We start from the raw sequence: 24,494 nt of genomic DNA, 5'->3' as shown, positions 1-24,494 counted from the left end.
TCAAAACAAATTCAAAATCTGAAGGAAATTGCTTTTATTAAAACTATTACAGAGGTAAGTTATCTCAACAGTGTTTAGTTGAGTTAATATAAAACATAGAGTGTGGGAAGGCTCTTATCACACACTGTTATATTTCTTTTCCAATGTACATACATTTAATTATAGAAGACGGTGTTTGTTTTTAAATTTTCATAGAAAGAAAGAAATTTGACACTAAACCATATTCCTTCATGTGGTAAGCAGAAAATAAAAGAGGTTGGCATCATTAAAAGTTCAAACAGCTGTAAAAGACAACCTCAGAAAGAGAGCCAATGATGGGTGGCTTGGTTGTTGTCATGGGTAAAGTTCACAAAGCTAAGCCCACCTCACTTCAGGTGGGTACTTAAAATGTTTGTGGTTGTTAAGAAGTTCAACACTGATACAGTTACACTTTTATCTGGATACATTTACAATCGCTTAAGTCATGATGTTGAGAGAACGATTTACCACAAATTGGCTTCCGTATCCGTGGCATGTAAAAAGGAACCATTCGAGCATGATCGTTACCAACGTCGCTTCACTGGCACCTGTGCCGGTGGCACGTGTAAAAAGATTTGAGCGAGGTCGTTGCCAGTACCACCTGACTGGCTCCCGTGCCGGTGGCACATAAAAAGCACCCACTACACTCTTGGAGTGGTTGGCGTTAGGAAGGGCATCCAGCTGTAGAAACACTGCCAGATCAAGATTGGAGCCTGGTGCAACCATCTAGTTCGCCAGCCCTCAGTCAAAATCGTCCAACCCATGCTAGCATGGAAAGCGGACGTTAAACGATGATGATGATGATGATGATGAGTGATGTGGTTCCTATCCTGTATGAGCACATTTGTGTACTCTTAAATTACTAAGTTGAGAAAATGATTTGTTACAAATATTACATTTATAAGGCTTCTCCCCTGTATGAGTACGTTTGTGTTTTGTTAAGCTACTACTTAAAGAGAATGATTTACCACAGATAATGCATTTGTAACGGGAGATATTAATTAGAAAACAGTAATATGAAACGTCGGGGTCACCAGTTGTAAGAATAAAGATTTGTGCAATGGCTTTGTTGTAAATTGTGAAAGATGAACAATGCATGAAGTTTTAAGAAAGTATTTATTTACCGTTACATTATACAATACTTTACCTTGACGGGTAGGTTATAAAATCCGAGAGCATGCGAAGTAAAGATAGATATATAGTTTGTGTTTGTGTTCTCTTAGCAATAAGCCACAGATAGCGATAGGATGATCTTGTCAGAACAGAATTAGAGTTAGTAAGAGAGGGAGTGTGGGACGAAACAACTACTTCGTTGGTGAGATACCATAGTTGTTCTAGCCAGTCAGCCAGACTTCGTTTTCCTTGGGTTGTCACCAGAGTGACTAACTCGTTGAATCATCACCAAGTGACTGAACTGTCTTTTGCGTGCGGGTTCTTGTTTTTATAACTATCCAGAAGGGTAGACATATCGTCGAGAACAATAGATTTAGTTGATGGTCTTGTTATCTTAATTCTAGCCTTTGGTGAAGTAGAAGAGGTTATAAGGGTCAAGTAGTGAAGACATTATTTCGGCTTAGCTAAAGGCAATCTGGCGAATGTAAAGCTACTGTGAGAGAAAAACCATTGTTCCACCGTGAGAAAAGTTCTGTTGAACTGTTATTTTAAATTTGGCTATGATGGATCGAATCCACTTCATGCCTGCAAAATCCAACAAACTGATTCTCTCCAGTGTGAATACGTTTGTGTACTGTTAATGAAACTTTTTCAAAATATAATTTAGCACAGATGATACACCGATATACCTCTTCTTTAATATGAATGCGTTTGTGGACTGTTAAGTGAATGATTTACCACAGATATCACACTGAAATGGATTCTCTCCTGTATGAATACGTTTGTGTGCAGTTAACTCATCATTTCCACAGAATGACTTACCACAGATAGCACAGTGATATGGCTTCTCTCCTGTATGAATTCGTTTGTGTCTAGTTAAGCCATTACCTTTAGTGAATGATTTACCACAAATATCACAATGATATGGTTTCTCTCCTGTATGAATTTGTTTGTGTGTAGTTATGACCTTGAATGAATGATTTACCACAAATGTTACAGTGATATGGCTTCTTTCCAGTATGTATACGTTTGTGTTGAGTTAAAGCACTACCTCCAGAGAAGGACTTATCACAAATACCACAGTGATGTGGCTTCTCTCCTGTATGAATACGATGGTGTTTAGTTAGGTTATCAATCTGAGAGCATGGTTTATCACAGATACCACAGCGATATGGCTTGTCTCCTGTATGAATACGTTTGTGTCTAATTAGGGTATCATTACTAGAGAATGATTTTTACAGAATTCACACTCATATGGTTTTCCTGTATCTTGAGACACATCTTAACAGGAAAAACTAAGTTCCTAAATTTTCTGACATTTTTGCAATATTTTTCTTCTCAAATTAAAATATTTCTATATTTCTATATATATTTTCGTTTTTGTTTACAAAGTTTATTCCTTACAAAATTTTTCATCTGCTGTATTTCTATCCAACGTTACCTTCATCTAACAGCTCAAATGAAAATTTATCCACGTTTAATTAGCACACAAACTCATTTTGTACACACTTCAGATTACAACACAGAAACGTTGCTAATAGTCTCAGTCCAAAGCAAATATTTCACAGGAATTCGACCATGAATTTATGGAAAGAGGTTTAAATATCTGTTCTAGAGTCTATAAAGGATAATGAATTGATGATGCATCTTTTGCTATGCCAATGTCATCTGATATTCTGAAATAATAAAGAAACATCAGTTAAAATATCGAGACCATTTGAAACAGAGAGATTCAACAATGGAAAATTTACATTTCTATAGAGATTAATTGCAGAAACAAATATTTACCTTAACAACTGAACATTTTAATTTACTAAAATTTACATAACAGAATTTTATGCGAAGCAAACATATTTGCTCACTATAGCTACACCTTCACATTGTTTTAAGATTATATATAAACTACAAAATAGTAGACAATATTTCTGTATTTTATGTCACAGAAATTTCGTTTTGCACCCTTCAATGCAAATAAGCACTGCACCAAACTTCCACGTTTTACATTTCATATTTAGAGATGCTACCATGTTTATGTCCTCCGTAACTAAGCAGTACGGCAAAAGAGACTGAAAAAATAAGTACTCCGCTTACAAAGAATAAATCTAAGGGTCGATTTCTTCGACTAACACCCTTTAAGGTGGTGCTCCAGCATGGTCGCAGTCAAATGACTGATACAAATAAATGAATAATATCTACTTTACATCCATGAATATCTATTTCTACAAAATGTTATTTAAAAATATGGTGTTTTAAAGAGAGGTATGAGGAAACAAAATCAAGGGTAAGGCACCAAAGTGTAGTTATGTACAAAACAGAAGGGATCACACAGAAAACGACATGCTAAATTCCCCTGAATTTGTAAATCTCTCTCTATATAAAGCTGAAGTTGTCTGTGTATGGCATGTTTGGTAGCCTTCAACTAACACTATCTCCTCCGAGACCCTGCAGTGCAAGTTGACCAAAATTGAGAGTATGATAGAAGAAGGCTTGCTCTTCCTTCCGTAGAAGAAAAAATTCGTATCGGACCATGTTAACACCAAAAATTATTTACATCAAAAAGGTGCTTTTTTTCTATGAAAATCCCTATTTTTAAAGATTTTTTGACTGCTGTGTCACCATTTTTCGGTGTATTTCACAAGAAAAATGTTCACTCAAAGAGAATAACAAGCTACATAATGCAAAATTTTTACTTTTCAAAAATTCCAATCCAAAAGAGTCGAAACAAACCCGAGCAACACCGGGCAATACTGCTAGTAGATGATAATTTTAGATAAATGACTATGAATTAAAATTTTATGGTATATTCTATAAAAATATAAATAGCACATCTTAGAATTTTGTGGACATTCGGATTCCACACATATTGTGTAAATAAATACTTTATGAGACAATGAGGGAACCTGTGATTAATAAAACTAATTAAAAAGAATTACTACTTTATAGTATTTTATAATCAACTAGCATTATAACCCGTCTTTGCCGGGTCATAGTGCTAGTGCTTGTATATATGTGTATATATATGTGTACATATTACATGTACATCTATGTATATACATCTACACATAAAATACGAAATACAAAGTTATATCTTGATATCGCTAATGATAACAATACTCAAAATATATAACAGACTGGAATTGTAGGACTATTCCATTTCTGTACGCTAATTTTATTTTTAATTTATTCCCATTCATGTGAAACCACTTATTCAAGTTCAAATCCTTGATGCAATTTTATACCAATTACTATTTTTACCTTTGTTATGTTACGATTATATTATACTTTAGTTTGATTTTAATTATTACTTACTACATATAATTCAATTGTTATTATTATCACTAATTTTTTTTGCTAAAGTGAAAGTATCTGACATAAAATAGAGAAACGTTTTTGTTTCACTTTTAACACGTAATACTGAAATAGTGGAGAAAATATGATATTGCTATGGGCTCGCTCTAGGCAAGAAGTTGAACATTTTTTTGCCCATGAAACTACATGGACCCTAAGTAAGGCATGTGTAAAATTTGAATGGAATTGGTTGTGTAGTTCACGAGTTTTAGGGAACCGTAGCGGAGAAGATATGATATTGCTGTGGGCTCGCCCTAGGCGAAAAGTTAAAAGATTTTTTTGCCGATGACACTCCCCGGACCCTAAGTAAGGCATGTGTAAAATTTGAATGAAATTGGTAGTGTAGTTCTCAAGTTTTAGGGAAACACACAGACAGACAGACAGACACACACACATTCTCAGTTTTATATATATAGAGATAAAATACCTTAGTTTAGAATTTTTATAGACTTTTAGGGTGTGCAGCATGGTGTTTCTAAGTGGTCTTTCTCTTTTGTACTCGAGGTTGTTGCTTACATACATATTCAACAACCTTAATGTATATATACACTCTGTGTGTGTGTGTGTGTGTGTGTGTGTGTGTGTGTGTGTGTGTGTGTGTGTGTGTATAAGGGTGTGCTGAAAAGATCCTGGTTTTGTGTAAAAGAAAATACAGGAGAATCAGTTAATTATGATTTTATTGAACATATTCCTTTCTCGGATTCACACACTTCTTCCGAAGGTCCTTCGGTTTTGCTATTTGGCACCCATTTTGCAGAACGCTGTCTCATGTTCAGAATGTTGTGGATGATGTGGCCAACTCTTTCGCGGGAAATCCCCAGGGTCTCGGCGATGACTTTGGCCGAAATCCACCGGTCCTTGAGAATCATGAAATGCACAATGTCTGCTTTGTCCTCTGTCGTCACGGAAGTTGGCCGTCCCGACCGGGGTTCATCTGTGACTTCAAAATGACCAGTCCGAAACCTCGACACCCAGATTTTCACTGTGGAGTAAGATGGGCAGCGCTCCTTCAAGACTTTCTTCATCTCGCCATGGATTTCTGCCGCTCCTTTGCCTTGCAAGAAGAGGAACTTCATGACTGCCCGTGCTTCAGTTTTACTAAAATGCACTGTGGGAGCTGCCATCATGCGTTAAATCTGCAAAAAAGAGAAAGATATATTTCATACCATCACGATTTTTTGCATATCTTCTTCCTAACAGATATCCTACCCCCACCCCCGTAAAGGTAAATGCTCTACCTTCTTCGTAATGCCCTTAAAGCCAGGAACGTTTTCAGTACCTCCTTGTATATGAATGTATGTATGTGCATATATATATATATATATATATATATAACGGGAAGCTTATGAAAATAGACAAAAGACGAAGGCAGGTTTACGGAAATAAACAAAAGACGAAGGCAGGTGGAATACAAACAAACAATTGTATTAGTATGGCGCTCAGGAAATATAAATAAAACAAGTCTTTAACGTTTCGAGCCTACGCTCTTCAACAGAAAGATACACAGAGAAGGAACACAGAAAGAAGGAGAGAAAAACTGAGAATGTGTATCTGTCTGTCTGTGTGTTTCCCTAAAACTTGAGAACTACACAACCAATTTCATTCAAATTTTACACATGCCTTACTTAGGGTCCGGGGAGTGTCATCGGCAAAAAAAATGTTCAACTTCTTGCCTAGGGCGAGCCCACAGCAATATCATATCTTCTCCGCTACGATTTCCTAAAACTTGAGAACTACACAACCAATCCCATTCAAATTTTACACATGCCTTACTTAGGGTCCATGTAGTTTCATGGGCAAAAAAATGTTCAACTTCTTGCCTAGAGCGAGCCCATAGCAATATCATATCTTCTCCACTATTTCAGTATTACGTGTTAAAAGTGAAACAAAAACGTTTCTCTATTTTATGTCAGATACTTTCACTTTAACAATAAAAATAATAATGACAATTGAATTATATGTAGTCAGTAATAATTAAATTCAAACTAAAGTATGATATAATAATTAAATCGTAACATAACAATTAAAAGTAAAAATAGCAATTGGTATAAAATTGCATCAATGATTTGAATTTGAATAAGTGGTTTCACATGAATGGGAATAAATTAAAAATAAAATTAGCGTGCAGAAATGGAATAGTCCAGATGGATAATAAAAAATTAAATTAAAGAAAAGACTATTGTCTATAAAGTATACAATGTAGAGAAAAAAGAAGATTTGAACACATGGCGGAAAGCACCTTCGAAAAGTGTTTTGGTGCGACTATGAAAGGTATCTAATCAGAGGCGGTAAATTCGCCACAATAGAAGCAAGGTTCGAGTCAACTCGACTCGAACTTGCAAAGTGGAAATATTTTATTTTTACCTTTATATCTGGGACGTAGGACGTCCTGGAAAAAAAATTAAAAAAGGCCCCCTAGAAGTAGAGGTAGGCTGGATTGTAGCCACACTTCTATACAAGAGGGAGGACAAGATACAATTGATTGAAATTACAAGAGACGGGCTAACAATTCCAGTCTGTTATATATTTTGAGTATTGTTATCACTAGCGATATCAAGATATAACTTTGTATTTTGTATTTTATGTGTAGATGTATATATATAGATGTACATGTAATATGTACACATATATACATGCACTAGCACTATGACCCAGCAACGACGGGTCTTTAATGCTAGTATATATATATAATCATCATCATCGTTTAACATCCGCTTTCCATGCTAGCATGGGTTGGACAATTTGACTGAGGACTGGCGAACCAGATGGCTGCACCAGGCTCCAATCTGATCTGGCAGAGTTTCTACAGCTGGATGCCCTTTCTAACGCCAACCACTCTGAGAGTGTAGTGGGTGCAAAAGCACATTTAGCGGAGGGAAATAGTCGATTACATTGACCCCCAGTGATTCACTGGTACTTAATTTATCGACCCCCGAAAGGATGAAAAGTAAAGTCGGCCTCGGCGGAACTTGAACTCAAAACGTAGCAGCAGGCGAAATGCCGCTAATCATTTCGCCCGGCGTGCTAACAATTCTGCCAGCTCAATAGAAAAATATGATTTTCTTCGAGAAATAACTCAACTTTTAGATTGACAACTCTCCCCCTCTATCACCATTAATCTATCTTCCTCTATACATTTACCCAAGATATTTATAACTAGAAAGGGTATGGCCTGGTCAGCCTGTAATGACATGCATAAGATCTGGTCATCAAATCTAAGTAGAGACTTCAAACTTGAAATATTCAAAGCCACAGTTGAACCAATTCTACTATATGGCTCAGAAACCTGGACGTTATCAAAGAAGCTTGAGAGGCGGTTGGATGGAACCTACACTCGCCTCATTATGAGAGCTCGAAATCTCTCGTGGAAGCGCCATCCAACCAAAATGCAAATATATGGGAAACTACCACCTGTGTCATCTCTTGTGAAAGGTAGGAGGGTCCAGTTTGCTGGACATTGTTGCAGAGCTGAGAAAGAAGTAATTTCTACTCTTCTCCTCTGGAAGCCATCTACTCGCAATACCAGAGGGCGCACACTCTCCTACCCTGATGTAATCTCCAGGGATACAGACATCCAGCAACAGGACCTCCGTAATGCCATGATGGACCGTGAAGTCTGGCGTAGCATGGTAAATTCCATTGTCTCGACCACGGTCGAACAATGGTGATGATGATACATTTACTGTAATCTTTGACACTCACTCTCTTCCTATATGTATTAATTCTCACGCATTGCTTACATTTTGTTTCAAACCTTGTCTTGTAATGCTTACAGCTATCACATGCAAGACTCCTGAGTAAAGTCGTAGTTTTTTCAGCCTTTCCTAGTAGCTCATCTGCTGCACTGTTGCTATCTTTTTAGTGTAGTGATGTTGGACTGCTTCAAACTCTGCTGTTCGTTTGGCACCATGTGGTGACTACGGCTGAGAGCAGTAGTCCAGGTGGCTGAGAACGAAGGTCCCCCACAGTGTCAGCATAACTCCTTGGTCTCGTCTTGAAGTACCTTAGCATCCATCCTGCCAGCTGTCTGACACACTATGGCAGAAATTGTATTCACCTCAATAGACGTCATTGATTGGTTGAAATTGCCGAAATGCAAGAAATTAAACAACAAATAGCTTACAAAATACAGAATTTTCTCAAGAAAGCCAAGAGAAAAACATGTTTTATAAACACATTCTACCAGTATACTTAGTTTTAAATTTTTTAGTTACCTAGAAATTATGTTAAAAACTGCCGTTCAAACCGAAAAGATCCCATTTTCTTACACAAAGTAAATAATTTTTTTTAAAACAAAGTAGATAAAACACAAAAACACAAAGTACGGATCGACTAGTCACGACTAGCTAGCGCGGATGCGCGAGTACGCGAGTGCGCGCACCGGGACCACTCTTCTTAAATAGTACCAAGTATTGGTTTCTGAACATTTAAGTAGTTGAAGTGTAATGCAGAATATTCTTCGAACTAAAAACACACAACAAACTAACGGAGCAACGATGGAAAGTCAAAAGAAAGTTAACTTTCATAGCAAGAAATAGCAGCTAAATCCAGCACAATTCATTAGCAAGAAATAGCAGCTAAATCCAGCACAATTCATTAGCAAGAAATAGCAGCTAAATCCAGCACAATTCATTAGCAAGAAATAGCAGCTAAATCCAGCACAATTCATTAGCAAGAAATAGCAGCTAAATCCAGCACAATTCATTAGCAAGAAATAGCAGCTAAATCCAGCACAATTCATAAACAAGTTTCACCTATACGTAATGCAAGAAACAGGTAGATTTCTTTCCCGAACGTTTTGCCTGTTAAAATGCAAAAAAAAAACAAAAAAAAAAAACATACTCATAGGCGTAGGAGTGGCTGTGTGGTAAGTAGCTTGCTAACCAACCACATGGTTCCGGGTTCAGTCCCACTGCGTGGCATCTTGGGCAAGTGTCTTCTACTATAGCCTCGGGCCGACCAATGCCTTGTGAGTGGATTTGGTAGACGGAAACTGAAAGAAGCCCGTCGTATATATGTATATATATATATATATGTATGTGTGTGTATGTGTTTGTGTGTCTGTGTTTGTCCCCCTAGCATTGCTTGACAACCGATGCTGGTGTGTTTACGTCCCCGCCACTTAGCGGTTCGGCAAAAGAGACCGATAGAATAAGTACTGGGCTTACAAAAAAGAATAAGTTCCGCGGTCGATTTGATCGACTAAAGGCGGTGCACCAGCATGGCCGCAGTCAAATTACTGAAACAAGTAAAAGAGAAATGAGTATATATATATATGTGTGTGTGTGTGTGTGTGTTTGTGTGTCTGTGTTTGTCCCCCTAGCATTGCTTGACAACCGATGCTGGTGTGTTTACGTCCCCGCCACTTAGCGGTTCGGCAAAAGAGACCGATAGAATAAGTACTGGGCTTACAAAAAAGAATAAGTTCCGCGGTCGATTTGATCGACTAAAGGCGGTGCTCCAGCATGGCCGCAGTCAAATGACTGAAACAAGTAAAAGAGACCGATAGAATAAGTACTGGGCTTACAAAAAAGAATAAGTTCCGCGGTCGATTTGATCGACTAAAGGCGGTGCTCCAGCATGGCCGCAGTCAAATGACTGAAACAAGTAAAAGAGACCGATAGAATAAGTACTGGGCTTACAAAGAATAAGTCCCGGGGTCGAGTTGCTCGACTAAAGGCGGTGCTCCGGCATGGCCGCAGTCAAATGACTGAAACAAGTAAAAGAGTAAAAGAGTAAAAGAAAAGAGAGTATAATAGGAATTTTGAAAGAAGTATCTATTAAACTAATTTTCGAATAACGAACGACTACGGTGGTCCACCCCCTAAAAAATAGTAATCGAAGGGACCCATAGACAAAAAACAAAGAATGGTTCAGAACCCCTGGTCTATAGTATTGAAAGATTAGATATTTTCATTATTTAATACTTACGGAAATGTCTGATAAAGGGTAGTGTTGTTTTGACCGAGGGTAGAGGTTGAGTATTACAAAGTATTACAATTTGCGCGTGGTGAGTGATTACGAGAAATTCTTGTGCGGGGAAATGTTTCTGATGTCAAGGTAGCAACGGGGAAATGTTTACTGCGCATGCGCATCTCTCTCTCTCTCTCTCTCATTCTCTCTCATCAAATGTTTACAGTAGCGAACGAACTCACGTTGTAGCACGTTGTAGTCTTTCAGCACCTGACAATCGAAGAGACACACACGGCTAATTACCCAAGCCGTTAATCGTTACTCTTTTACTTGTTTCAGTCATTTGACTGCGGCCATGCTGGAGCACCGCCTTTATTCGAGCAAATCGACCCCGGGACTTATTCTTTGTAAGCCCAGTACTTATTCTATCGGTCTCTTTTTGCCGAACCGCTAAGTGACGGGGACGTAAACACACCAGCATCAGTTGTCAAGCAATGCTAGGGAGACAAACAGACACACAAACATACACATATATATATATATACATATATACGACAGGCTTCTTTCAGTTTCCATCTACCAAATCCACTCACAAGGCATTGGTCGGCCCGGGGCTATAGCAGAAGACACTTGCCCAAGGTGCCACGCAGTGGGACTGAACCCGGAACCATGTGGTTGGTAAGCAAGCTACTTACCACACAGCCACTCCTGCGTTAATTAACGAAGTAAACATTTTGGCGTAACTTCGGTATAAGTACGGGAACTACCGGATATATTTCAAGAAAGTGTTTTTTTTTAATATATATATATATATATATATATATATATATACATATATATATGGGGGGATTAGGGTTAGGGGTGGGAGAAAAGGGTTTCTGTTATCTTCAGAATTGTAAACAAAGCCACTTACGGTACCTATACCGAAGGATCGCCTTTTGGGACGGACCCTTGTAGGGGTGGGAGAAAAGGGTTTCTGTTAAGCAATGTAAACAAAGCCACTTACGGTACCTATACCGAAGGATCGCCTTTTGGGACGGACCCTTGTAAGGGTGGGAGAAAAGGGTTTCTGTTATCTTCAGAAAAGTAAACAAAGCCACTTACGGTACCTATACCGAAGGATCGCCTTTTGGGACCCTTGTAGGGGTGGGAGAAAAGGGTTTCTGTTATCTTCAGAAATGTAAACAAAGCCACTTACGGTACCTATACCGAAGGATCGCCTTTTGGGACCCTTGTAGGGGTGGGAGAAAAGGGTTTCTGTTATCTTCAGAAAAGTAAACAAAGCCACTTACGGTACCTATACCGAAGGATCGCCTTTTGGGACCCTTGTAGGGGTGGGAGAAAAGGGTTTCTGTTATCTTCAGAAATGTAAACAAAGCCACTTACGGTACTTATACCGAAGGATCGCCAACATTTTCATTAATGATTTAACTTTTGAATTAATTTTGGAAATCATCGTCGGACCATTTAAAACACAAGTCCAATTCAATTGAAGTTAACGGATTTTATAAGTTCTGGCACTTTTGAAGATGTTTAAGAGCAAAAACTGATTTTTTTTTTCTATAATAAAAATTAACGTTAACGGTTTGTCGGTGAAGGCGGCGAGCTGGCAGAATCGTCAGCATGCCGGGCGAAACGCTTTGCGGTATTTCGTCTGCCGTTACGTTGTGAGTTCAAATTCCGCCGAGGTCGACTTTGCCTTTCATCCTTTCGGGGTCGATTAAATAAGTACCAGTTTCGCACTGGGGTCGGTGTAATCGACTTAATACCTATGTCTGTCCTTGTTTGTCCCCTCTATGTTTAGCCCCTTGTGGGTAGTAAAGAAATAAGTTTGTCGATAACTTCCGTTACATTAAGAAACAACGGTTATCGAAGTTAACTTTTTGGTTAACGGTTAACGAAATTAACTTTTCGATTAACTGTGCCCACCTTTGCTAATTACTGGTTATATAATAAATCAATCGATCGGTCTACGCGGAGTAGACGAAACAGAGACAACTGAAGAAGGGGAATATTCCTTCTTCAATTGTCTCTGTTTCGTCTACTCGGCGTAGACCAATCGATTGATTTATTATATAACCAGTAATTAGCAAAGGTGGGCACAGTTAATCGAAAAGTTAATTTCGTTAACCGTTAACCAAAAAGTTAACTTCGATAACCGTTGTTTCTTAATGTAACGGAAGTTATCGACAAACTTATTTCTTTACTACCCACAAGGGGCTAAACATAGAGGGGACAAACAAGGACAGACATAGGTATTAAGTCGATTACATCGACCCCAGTGCGAAACTGGTACCTATTTAATCGACCCCGAAAGGATGAAAGGCAAAGTCGACCTCGGCGGAATTTGAACTCACAACGTAACGGCAGACGAAATACTGCTTAGCATTTCGCTCGGCGTGCTAACGGTTCTGCCAGCTCGCCGCCATGTAGGTATGTACATACATGTATGTATATATGCATATATTTATATATTATTTTATATATATATATACACATACATATACAATTGCAGCGTGGAAGGTGTTTAAAAGCCATTTAAGAAACACACAAAAACCGTTAGATTCACCTCAAAATTTAAATTTAATTTGTCAAAATATTTTCGTCGCTTTAAGACCGCGACCTCTTCACTGACAAAAATCCATGCTGAATAAGGTTTATATATATATATACAATTGCAGCGTGGAAGGTGTTTAAAAGCCATTTAAGAAACACACAAAAGCCGTTCGATTCACCTCAAAATTTTAATTTAATTTGTCAAAATATTTTCGTCGCTTTAAGACCGCGACCTGTTCACTGACAAAAATCCATGCTGAATAAGGTTTATATATATATATATATATATAATTGCAGTGTGGAAGGTGTTTATAAGCCATTTAAGAAACACACAAAAGCCGTTCGATTCACTTCAACATTTAAGTTTAATTTGTCAAAATATTTTCGTCGCTTTAAGACCGCGACCTCTTCACTGACAAAAATCCATGCTGAATAAGGTTTATATATATATATACAATTGCAGCGTGGAAGGTGTTTATAAGCCATTTATGAAACACACAAAAACCGTTCGATTCACTTCAACATTTAAGTTTAATTTGTCAAAATATTTTCGTCACTTTGAGACCGCGACCTGTTCACTGACAAAAATCCATGCTGAATAAGGTTTATATATATATATATATATATATATATACAATTGCAGCGTGGAAGGTGTTTAAAAGCCATTTAAGAAACACACAAAAGCCGTTCGATTCACCTCAAAATTTAAATTTAATTTGTCAAAATATTTTCGTCGCTTTGAGACCGCGACCTGTTCACTGACAAAAATCCATGCTGAATAAGGTTTATATATATATATATATATAATTGCAGCGCGGAAGGTGTTTGTAAGCCATTTAAGAAACACACAAAAGCCGTTCGATTCACTTCAACATTTAAGTTTAATTTGTCAAAATATTTTCGTTACTTTGAGACCGCGACCTGTTCACTGACAAAAATCCATGCTGAATAAGGTTTATATATATATATACAATTGCAGCGTGGAAGGTGTTTATAAGCCATTTAAGAAACACACAAAAGCCGTTCGATTCACCTCAAAATTTAAATTTAATTTGTCAAAATATTTTCGTCGCTTTGAGACCGCGACCTCTTCACTGAGAAAACTTCGTGCTGCATAGTTTTGTCAGTGGCAGACCCAATGGACACCTGAGCATGTGGAAGTATGTGGGGGCAATGGAAGGCCCACTTCAGAACCCACTTTAACCCTTTAGTGTTCGCATTATTCTACCAAAATTAATGCTTCTTCATCCACATTCTTTTGAATTGATCATGCATTATCTTGCAACTATGAGATTTTGATGAGGTAGCTGTTAATTTTTTAAAAGATATTGTAGGGTTGGTGTGAGAGACCAGATGTGGCTAGTTTGAACATAAAACAGGCAGAATACTTTTGGCCGGATATGGCCGGTTTAAATGCTAAAGGGTTAATAACCACAAGTCCTCCTTCAACATCTCAAAGAAATTTAACACTACAAACCTGGCCAAGCACGTTTGGGCTTTGAGAGAATGCGTCACGGAGTGACATCTTATTCTTCAAGTGCTTCAGTCCTGTGTATGTAAGTGGAAGATCCTAGAAAAATGCAAATCGTACTTCAATAGCAGCAGGAAGTGCTAATTATGCCTGGCTGAGAAGAGAGCAATCTTAAACGGTACGCAATGCCCGGATGTCTACATGAATAGCAGGAGTGAGGTGTTTACTTCTTGCCCGCATGAAAGGAAGTACATTTTGTCGTACCTGCGCGCTCCGCCATGACTGCAATCACAGGTCCCTTACTTCGACCCTCCGCCAGCGATCTTCCACCAATGCCCTCGGGCCCTGCAAAAAGAGTTTGACCAAAGCACACATGTACACACCCGCACACCCCACAAAACAGACTGCCTCCGATCCCCACCCCAATACATACTCCTGCACACAAATTATATCCCTACAAGGCTTTGGTCAGCCTGAGGCTGGTGCCACGCAGTGAGACTGAACCCGGAACCATGTGGTTGGTAAGCAAGCTACTTACCACACAGCCACTCCTGCTCCTATATATATATATATATTGATATAGCAAAAAAATAATTCTGGAGAAATAAATGTGTGGTAAGTAGCTTGCTAACCAACCACATGGTTCCGGGTTCAGTCCCACTGCGAGGCATCTTGTGCAAGTGTCTTCTGCTATAGCCCCGGGCCGACCAATGCCTTGTGAGTGGATTTGGTAGACGGAAACTGAAAGAAGCCTGTCGTATATATGTATATATATATATATATGCGTGTGTGTGTTTGTGTGTCTGTGTTTGTCCCCCTAGCATTGCTTGACAACCGATGCTGGTGTGTTTACGTCCTCATAAATTAGCGGTTCGGCAAAAGAGAGACCAATAGAATAAGTACTGGGCTTACAAAAGAATAAGTCCTGGGGTCGATTTGCTCGACTAAAGGCGGTGCCCCAGCATGGCCACAGTCAAATGAGTGAAACAAGTAAAAGAGACCGATAGAATAAATACTAGGCTTCCAAAGAATAAGTCCCGGGGTCGATTTGCTCGACTAAAAGGCGGTGCTCCAGCATGGCCGCAGTCAAATGGCTGAAACAAGTATAAGAGTAAACACCAACTGCTTTGAAAATAAATAGAGAAATAGAGACAAACAACAACAGGTGAATGTGTTTACAGGCTTTAATAATTATGATTCTTCCCAAATATAATATTGGTTTCAACAGACAATAAACAAATTCAAAATCTGGAGGAAATTGCTTTTATTAAGAATATCACAGAAATATATTTCTTTATTGCCCACAAGAGGCTAAACAACGGGATTAAGTCGATTACATCGACCCCAGTGTGAGACTGGTACTTTATTTATCGACCCCGAAAGGATGAAAGGCAAAGACGACCTGGGCAGAATTTGAACTCAGAACGTAACGACAGACGAAATACCGCTAAGCATTTCGCCCGGCGCGCTAACGTTTCTGCCAGCTCGAAGTTATCACAACAGTGTTTAGTTGTGTTAATATAAAATACAGTGTGAGGAAGCTTACACAGTTATGTCTCCTTTCTAATGTGAATATATTTACAGATGTGGAGGCGCAATGGTCCAGTGGTTAGGGCAGCGGACTTGCGGTCATAGGATCGCAGTTTCGATTCCCAGACCGGGCGTTGTGAGTGTTTATTGAGCGAAAACACCTAAAAGCTCCGCGAGGCTCCGGCAGGGGATGGTGGTGATCCCTGCTGTACTCTTTCACCACAACTTTCTCTCACTCTTACTTCCTGTTTCTGTTGTACCTGTATTTCAAGGGGCCGGCCTTGTCACTCTCTGTGTCACGCTGAATATCCCCCCGAGAACTACGTTAAGGGTACACATGTCTGTGGAGTGCTCAGCCACTTACACGTTAATTTCACGAGCAGGCTGTTCCGTTGATTCGGATCAACCGGAACCCTCGTCGTCGTAACCGACTGAGTGCTTCCATCCGAGGCTCCGGCAGGGGACGGTGGTGATCCCTGCTGTACTCTTTCACCACAACTTTCTCTTACTTCCTGTTTCTGTTGTACCTGTATTTCAAAGGGCCGGCCTTGTCACTCTCTGTGTCACGCTGAATATCCCCGAGAACTACGTTAAGGGTGCACGTGTCTGTGGAGTGCTCAGCCATTTACACGTTAATTTCACGAGCAGGCTGTTCCATTGATTCGGATCAACCGGAACCCTCGTCGTCGGAACCGACGGAGTGCTTCCCGCATATTTACAGATGGTTTTTTTTTTTTTTTCATAGAAAAGGTTACATTATTGAAAGTTCAACCAGCTATAAAAGAAAACCTCAGAAAGAGAACCACAATGAAGGGCTTGGTTGTTGCGTGGATAAAGTCCACAATGCTAAGCCCACTTCACTTCAGAAGGAAATTAAAATGTTTGATGATGTGTTAAGAATTTTCACTGATACAGTTACACTCCTGTAGGAATACACACATGTCCAGCTAAGCTATATCTTTGAGAGAATGATTTACCAGAAATATCACTTCCTTCTGGGGACACAAAACTCTACTTGTGAAGACCTGTTGAGGCAAGTGAGAATCGAAATCGATCAACATTAGTGGAAATTGCAGCTGTGATACCAGTGCCGGTGGTATGTAAGAGAACCATCCGAATGTGGCCGTTGCCAGCGCTGCCCCGACTGGCTTCGTGCCAGTGGCACGTAAAAAGCACCATCCGATCGTGGCCGTTGCCAGCCCCTTGTGCCAGTGGCACGTAAAAAGCACCATCCGATTGTGGCCATTTGCCAGCACCACCTGGCACCTGTGCCGGTGGCACATAAAAAGCACCATCCGATCGTGGCCATTGCCAGCCCTGCCTGGCACATAAAAACCACCCACTACACTCACGGAGTGGCTGGCATTAGAAAGGGCATCCAGCAGTAGAAACACTGCCAGATCAGACTGGAGCCTGGTGCATCCTTCTGGTTTCCCAGACCCCAGTCAAACCGTCCAACCCATGCTAGCATGGAAAGCGGACGCTAAGCGATGATGATGACGTCACAGTGATGTGGCTTCTACCTAGCATGAACATATTTGTGTATTCTTAAATTACTATTTCGAGAGAATGTCTTCCTATAAATATCACATTTATATGGCTTCTCTCCTGTATGAATAACATCCATGTACTATTAAGCTACTAATTTGAGGGAATGATTTACCATATATATAACAATGGTGTGGCTTCTAGCCTGTGTGAACACGTTTATGTACTTTTAGCTTACTACTTTCAGAGAATGATTTACTGCAAATATCACAATGATAAGGCTTTTCTCCTGTATGAATACGTTTATGTATTATTAAGGTACTTTTTACGGAGAATGATTTACTACAGATATCGCACTGGTATGGCTTCTCTCCTGTGTGAATACGTTTGTGGTAAATTAGGGTACTATTGACAGTAAATGATTTACCACAGATATCACACTGATATGGTTTCTCCCCTGAATGAATGCGTTTGTGTGTTATTAAATTACTACTTTGAGAGAACGACTTACCACAAACCTCACAGTGAAATGGCTTCTTCCCTGTATGAATACGTTTATGTATAGTTAACTCACTACCTCCAGAGAATGATTTACCGCAGATATCACATTGGTATGGCTTCTCTCCTGTATGAGTACGCTTGTGTAGAGTTAACTCACCACTTCCACAGAATGATTTACCACAGAAAATACACTGATATGGCTTCTCTCCGGTATGAATACGTTTGTGCTTAGTAACATTACGAATTTGGGAGAATGATTTACCACAGATATCACACTGATATGTCTCTCCTTTTACATGAATCTGTTTGTGTGATGTTAAGTGAATACTTTCAGAAAATGATTTACCACAGATAACACAGCGATATGGCTTTTCTCCTGTATGAATACGTCTATGTGTTGTTAAGCTACTACGTACAGAGAATGATTTACCACAGATATCACACTGATATGGCTTCTCTCCTGTGTGGATACGTTTGTGTCGTTTTAAGTTAAGGCTTGCACTAAATGATTTACCACAGATATCACATTGATATGGCTTCTCTCCTGTATGAATACGTTTGTGTAGTTTTAAGCTATGAATTACAGAGAATGATTTGCTGCAGATATCACACCGATACGGCTTCTCTCCTGTATGGATACGCTTGTGCACAGTCAAGTTGACAATTTGGGAGAATGATTTACTACAGATATCACACTGATATGGCTTATCTCCTGTATGAATTCGTTTGTGAGTAGTTAAGGTTGTATTTCGAGTGAATGATTTACCACAGATATCACAACGGTACCGCTTCTCTCCTGTATGAAGACGTTTGTGGCCAGTTAATTCACTACTTCCATAGAATGATTTACCACAGATTTCACAGTGATAAGGCTTCTCCCCTGTATGAATACGGTGGTGCTTAGTCAAGTCATTGCCTTGACTGAATGATTTACCGCAGATATCACAGTGATATGGCTTCTCTCCTGTATGAATACGCTTGTGAGCAGCTAAGTAATTAATTCGAGAGAATGATTTACCACAGACATCACAGTGAAATGGCTTCTCGCCTGTATGCACACTTTGGTGAGAAGTTAAAGCACACTTTGCAGAAAATGATTTACCACAGATACCACAATGATACGGCTTCTCTCCGGTATGACTACGTTTGTGTGTAGTTAAGTCACCACTGCCAGGGAATGATTTACCACAGATATCACAGTGATATGGCTTCTCTCCTGTATGAATTCGTTTGTGTTTCGTTAGGTTACCATTCCGAGAGAATGATTTACCACAGACATCGCAGCAATATGGTTTCTCTCCTGTATGAACACGTTTGTGTACCGTTAAGTGACCAGTTTCAGTGAATGATATGCCACAGATATCACACTGATATGGCTTTTCTCCTGTGTGTACATGTTTATGTGTTGTTAAGCTACTACGCACAGAGAATGATTTACCACAGATATCACACTGATATGGCTTCTCTCCTGTGTGTACACGTACATGTGTTGTTAGGCTGCCATGTACAGAGAATGATTTACCACAGATATCACACTGATATGGCTTCTCTCCTGTATGAACATGCTTATGTGTTGTTAAGCTACCACGTACAGAGAATGATTTACCACAGATATCACACTGATATGGCTTTTCTCCTGTATGTACACGTACATGTGTGGTTAGACTGCTACGTACAGAGAATGATTCACCACAGATATCACAGCGATATGGCTTCTCACCTGTGTGAATAAGTTTATGGCTAGTTAGATTACACTTTTGAGAGAATGACTTTTTACAGATATCACAGTCATGTGATGGTTTTCTTGTATCTTTAGGCATGTCTTCAGGAAAAGAATCAATTCCTTAATTTTCTCAGTTTTTCAATATTTTTCACCTCAAATCTCAATATGTATATACATATTTCCCTCTATGTATATTTGTTGCAATTTTTGCTTTTATAATTTATTCATTACAAAGTTTTTCAACTTCAATATCTCTCTCCAGTCTTATCTTTATCTAAAAATGCTTGAAAATTTGCCCAAATGAAATTAGCACACACATTTTGTACACATTCCAGATTATAACGCACAGAAATGTTGCTAATAATCTCAGTTCACTGCAAATATGTCACTTGAACTCTATGATAAATTTATAGACACAGTGTTAAATATCCGTCCCATATAGCATTTTCAGTCAGTCTTCAAAAGATAAATATCAAAGCTGCATCTTCTGCTATGCCAGTGTCATCTGATATTCTGAAATAATAAATAAACAACACTTTAAGATACAGAGGTTACTTAAAGAATAGATTCAAATTTATAACATTTCTATAAAGATAAATTGAAGAAATAAAGATTTACCTTAACTGAATGTTTTAATTCACTAAAATCTACATCACAAAACTCTCTGCGAAGCTTACATATTAGCAAACAAGAGCTACACCTTCACAATGCGTCCCCAAGGTCCATCCCCTCCTCACTGTGGTGGGGACACTGGCAACGGGTAGTGTCAGAGCTATGCCGTCAGGAACTTCGGTTCCTGGTAGGGCCACCCAAGGCGGATTGGTCTGACACCGAGAGGTATTAGGGCCACAACCCGGCAGACGGGGCTCTGGTGAAAATCCTCGGAGTGTCTGTTTCGGCAACCGGCGGCTCCTCAGTCGTTCTGCCCCTGCGTCTGTGGACAATCTGCAGCAAACAGGATGTCTCTACATGCGGGATTGTTGGGGAACGCTTGTCAAATCCACATATTCCCACGAAACTTCTCCCATGAATTCTCAATGGCGAATACAATGCCTCGAGGGTGGTGGAAGAAGCCGACTCAACCCGCCCAGGGTGAATGTCGCCACAAGTACAAGTAAGTAAGTACACCTTGTACTTGACTATTGACTAATTTGATTTTATATGACTTACTTTCTTTTTATTGTTCTGGAATGCAGAATGCAGTCCTTTTAACAGTTATGGATTAAACATTTTGGATCTTTTCCCCAGTTTTTGTTTATTATTCAACCAGGATTCTAGTTTTTGGAAATCCACCCAAGTGCACCTAAGTATAAAAATTTCAAAGTTCAGTCATGGGTGAACTTTTTTGATCAAATACAAAAAAAAAAAAAGAAACATTGATTTTCATTGTTTTCTAGCAAAAGCTCATCAGAATATGATAAGGGACTATGGAGTTGTAAAAAACTTGTATCCCTAGTAGGTACATGTGTGTAAGTGTTTGTGCCTCCTATCAGAAAGAGTCAGTTTTATTTTCTTTGCTAGGTAGTCGTAGGATCGACTAGTCACGACTAGCTAGCACGGATGCATGAGTACGTGAGTGCGCGCACCGGGACCGCTCTTCTTAAATAGTTACCCTATTTTAATAGTATATTTGTCTGTTGGTAAACATGTTTTCTCTTACACAAGCACAGACATGGACTTGCTTGGTGCAGAGGGAGAGGGGATTGAAAATTACAATTTTTTTTTGTTGCTTAAACTCCAGCAATGATCCATCATTCCATAAAATGTGTTTACAGGCGCAGGAGTGGCTGTGTGGGAAGTAGCTTGTTTACCAACCACATGCTTCCGGGTTCAGTCCCACTGCGTGGCATCTTGGGCAAGTGTCTTCTACTATAGCCTCGGGCCGACCAAAGCCTTGTGAGTGGATTTGGTAGACGGAAACCGAAAGAAGCCCGTCGTATATATATATATATATATATATGCGTGTGTGTGTTTGTCTGTGTTTGTACCCCTAGCATTGCTTGACAATCAATGCTGGTGTGTTTATGTCCCCGGTACTTAGCGGTTCAGCAAAAGAGACTGATAGAATAAGTACTGGGCTTACAAAAGAATAAGTCCCGGGGTCGAGTTGTTCGATTAAAGGTGGTGCTCCAGCATGGCCGTAGTCAAATGACTGAAACAAGTAAAAGAGTAAAGGGAAAAAAAAATATTGAAAACATCAATACACGTCAGAGCGACTAAGAAACGAGGAAGGTACCAAGTGATCGTAGGATGTGCTAGCAACGGCAGCTAAATCTTCTTAGAATCGCACACCTTTTCTTTTGAAAAAAATGTTCAAAATTATTTAATGTTTATTTTATTTATTCATTTTATCGAAAAGACTTCTCCCATCGTAGTGCAAAAAAAAAAAAATGGCCAAAATCTGTCTGGATGGAGGTTAAAATAAAAATCTTAAATTTTTTTTTTTTTCCCATTCATCGTTTCGAAGGCTGTGAATACCCATCAAAATAGAGAAACTGCAATTTATGCAAACGTCCTGGTTTCAAACCCCGCCGAGATCCCTTCTACGGAATTGCCAAAAGGTAGAATCCCAATTTTCACACAGAGACATCTCTGTAGTAGTTTTCCTCGACTGAATTTAGTGTATCACACACGTCAAGTAAAATTAATTGAATATTTAAATCTCTCTCTTTCTCTCTCATCCATCCAATAGAAATGGTTCTGTCTGCATCCGTCTCTCTCTCTCTCATATTATTAGAAATGCCATTCTACTGCATATGGTAATTTCGTTGCTTTTCAAATCACATGAGTATCATCTAAGGCCCACCCCACCCATGTTTAACTAAAACACGAACCATCAGCAACTATTTCGAAGACCCGATTCATTGATGACACACGAAAAAAAAAAAATTACATATCGTAAAGAAAACAGAGGAAGGAGGTCCGAGTATCCCCCCCCCCCAAGGTCGGTTGCAGCGTGTTTGGGGGTCAGGTACCTTGATAACTCACGCAAAAAAAAAAAAAAAACTGACAAAAACATTATTTCCCAACAAAGGCAAGCGAGGTGTAGGTCTGCAAAACTCCGATGGTCTTTCTGCCTCTTGTCTCTATACAGATTGGTCGTTTCCGACTGATTTGGAGATCATATTCGAGCGGAATTCTTCCTTTTTTATTTCGGGGGAATTTTCAGAAAATTTTTACGAATTTGTATTTTACACAAAGAATTCACACGACTAGGAAAAAAATTTTTTTCGGCAATCTTTCGTCTCTAGTAGACCTTTCCGTCGATTTCCGTAAAAAAATTTTTATTTTACATATGGGCTTGCGGGAACTTTTGAAGTAATATACATACATATACACATACACCGAGTAAAAAATTTCAGTTATCTCTTTCTTTCACACATTACTCTGTCTCTTCACACACACTAACAGAAGCACTTCACTTACACAACATACTGTCTGTCTCCCACATCCCATCAAACACACACACACACAAATGTACATCAATGCTTGCCATGCACGGTAACTTCAAAAGAACTTCCCTCGTCATACAATCGCTTTCTCTTAGTCTCTTTCGCTCTCATTACTTCAAAAGTTCCCACAAGCCCATATGTAAAAAAAAAAAAAAATTTTTTTACGGAAATCGACGGAAAGGTCTACTAGAGACGAAAGATTGCCTAAAAAATTAATTTGCGACATGTTCGGAAACCAGATTAGTTAACGCAAAAACAGAGAGAGAGAGGGAGAGAGGGGGAGAGAGGGAGAGAGGGAGGGAGGGAGAGAGAGATAGGGTGAGAGAAGGAGGAGGGGAGGGAGGGAGAGATAGGGTGAGAGGAGGAGGAGGGAGGGAGAGAGAGAGAGAGAGAGAGAGAGAGACGAAGAAAGCTCACTAGTTTCCACTGAACTCAAGAGAAATGTTCTAAAAATTTTACTCGCCATTTACAAAGGACCTCATTCTTTTTACGAGGCAATTAAAATCGATTAAACGCGAGTTCAATCAATTTGCAGCCGCGATCGTTTTTTCACAGACATTGTTTGACAAGTTTAATGTATGAATACGTGTGTATGCATATATGCATGTCTACACGCAAATATATATATATGTATGTATATCTTACCTTTTGCGGCATATAAATCTATAGTTTGTGCAATAATAGATTTAATGGTTGATCCCAAAATCTTCTGAAGACAAAACGAAGGATTTCTCAGCATCAAGCAAGATGGCTGCAGAAGAAACCGGAAGTATCAACAGTCATGTGACAAACCTCTGTTCTCTGACAAAAATGAAAGTAATAGTTTCATGTAAATCACCATGGTTACCATCTGGCTATGGTATAATAGTAGTAGTGGTGGGAGTGGTGTTGTTGTTGTTAGTAGTTTTGGCAGTCGTGATGGAGGTAGTTGTATTCTTTATAATACCGTAAATCCTCGAGTATAGTCCGCCCTTGGGATCTTTTCGGTTTGAACGGCAGTTTTTTTCTAGCGGTGTCATATGAAATTGTCACCCATAATTATGACCCTAGTATCGATCTATTGCATTTCAATCTGTTTTAGGATTAGGGTTAAGGGGGGGGGGGAGGGAATCTTTTTTTTCTTTCTTCAGAAATGTAAATAAACCCAATCTGTTTCTTAAACGAGGGACATATTCATACGGCACAGAATGTTTTCACCTCAATAGACGTCATTGATTGGTTGAAATTGCAGAAATTGAAGAAAAAAAACCAACAAATATCTTACAAACCATAGAATTTTCTCAATAAAACCAAGAGAAAAAGATGTTTTATAAACACATTCTACCAGTATACGAAGTTTAAAAGTGTTTAGCTACGTGGAAATTATTTTAAAAAACTGCCG

The 24,494-nt window shown here is 39.1% G+C and overlaps 2 protein-coding genes across 6 annotated transcripts; both read right to left on the bottom strand.

Moving 5' to 3' along the window:
* Positions 1–3,212: 3,212 nt before the first annotated feature.
* LOC115226432 (zinc finger protein 271-like) lies at positions 3,213–23,871 on the bottom strand. 5 transcript variants are annotated; one of them, XM_036515393.1, is made up of 4 exons: positions 23,759–23,871; positions 18,008–20,174; positions 3,887–3,909; positions 3,213–3,495 (listed from the first exon to the last, which is right to left on the bottom strand). In XM_036515393.1, the coding sequence occupies exons 2-4, from the start codon at positions 19,756–19,758 to the stop codon at positions 3,407–3,409; spliced, it is 1,863 nt and encodes a 620-aa protein (XP_036371286.1). In that variant the 5' UTR covers positions 19,759–20,174; positions 23,759–23,871; the 3' UTR covers positions 3,213–3,406. The 5 variants fall into 5 exon arrangements, with proteins under 5 accessions (XP_036371286.1, XP_036371287.1, XP_036371285.1 ...); XM_036515394.1 differs by lacking the exons at positions 3,213–3,495; positions 3,887–3,909 and having other exon boundaries at positions 17,340–18,116; positions 18,453–20,174; XM_036515392.1 differs by lacking the exons at positions 3,213–3,495; positions 3,887–3,909 and having other exon boundaries at positions 17,340–19,439; positions 19,608–20,174.
* Positions 5,139–10,569, bottom strand: LOC115226433 (protein GVQW3-like). Its single transcript, XM_029797430.2, has 2 exons — positions 10,411–10,569; positions 5,139–5,615 (listed from the first exon to the last, which is right to left on the bottom strand). Exon 2 carries the CDS (start codon positions 5,604–5,606, stop codon positions 5,148–5,150), a length of 459 nt encoding a protein of 152 aa, XP_029653290.2. The 5' UTR covers positions 5,607–5,615; positions 10,411–10,569; the 3' UTR covers positions 5,139–5,147.
* Positions 23,872–24,494: the final 623 nt, after the last annotated feature.

The sequence above is a fragment of the Octopus sinensis genome, linkage group LG30 (genome assembly GCF_006345805.1).
Source record: "Octopus sinensis linkage group LG30, ASM634580v1, whole genome shotgun sequence".
Lineage (NCBI taxonomy): Eukaryota > Metazoa > Mollusca > Cephalopoda > Octopoda > Octopodidae > Octopus > Octopus sinensis.
This window is presented reverse-complemented; position numbering and strand designations above follow the sequence as displayed.

Coding starts and splice junctions, on each gene's coding strand:
- LOC115226432 (XM_036515390.1), bottom strand. CDS start 19,758: ATGCCTAAAGATACAAGAAAACCATCACATGACTGTGATATCTGTAAA.
- LOC115226433 (XM_029797430.2), bottom strand. CDS start 5,606: ATGATGGCAGCTCCCACAGTGCATTTTAGTAAAACTGAAGCACGGGCA.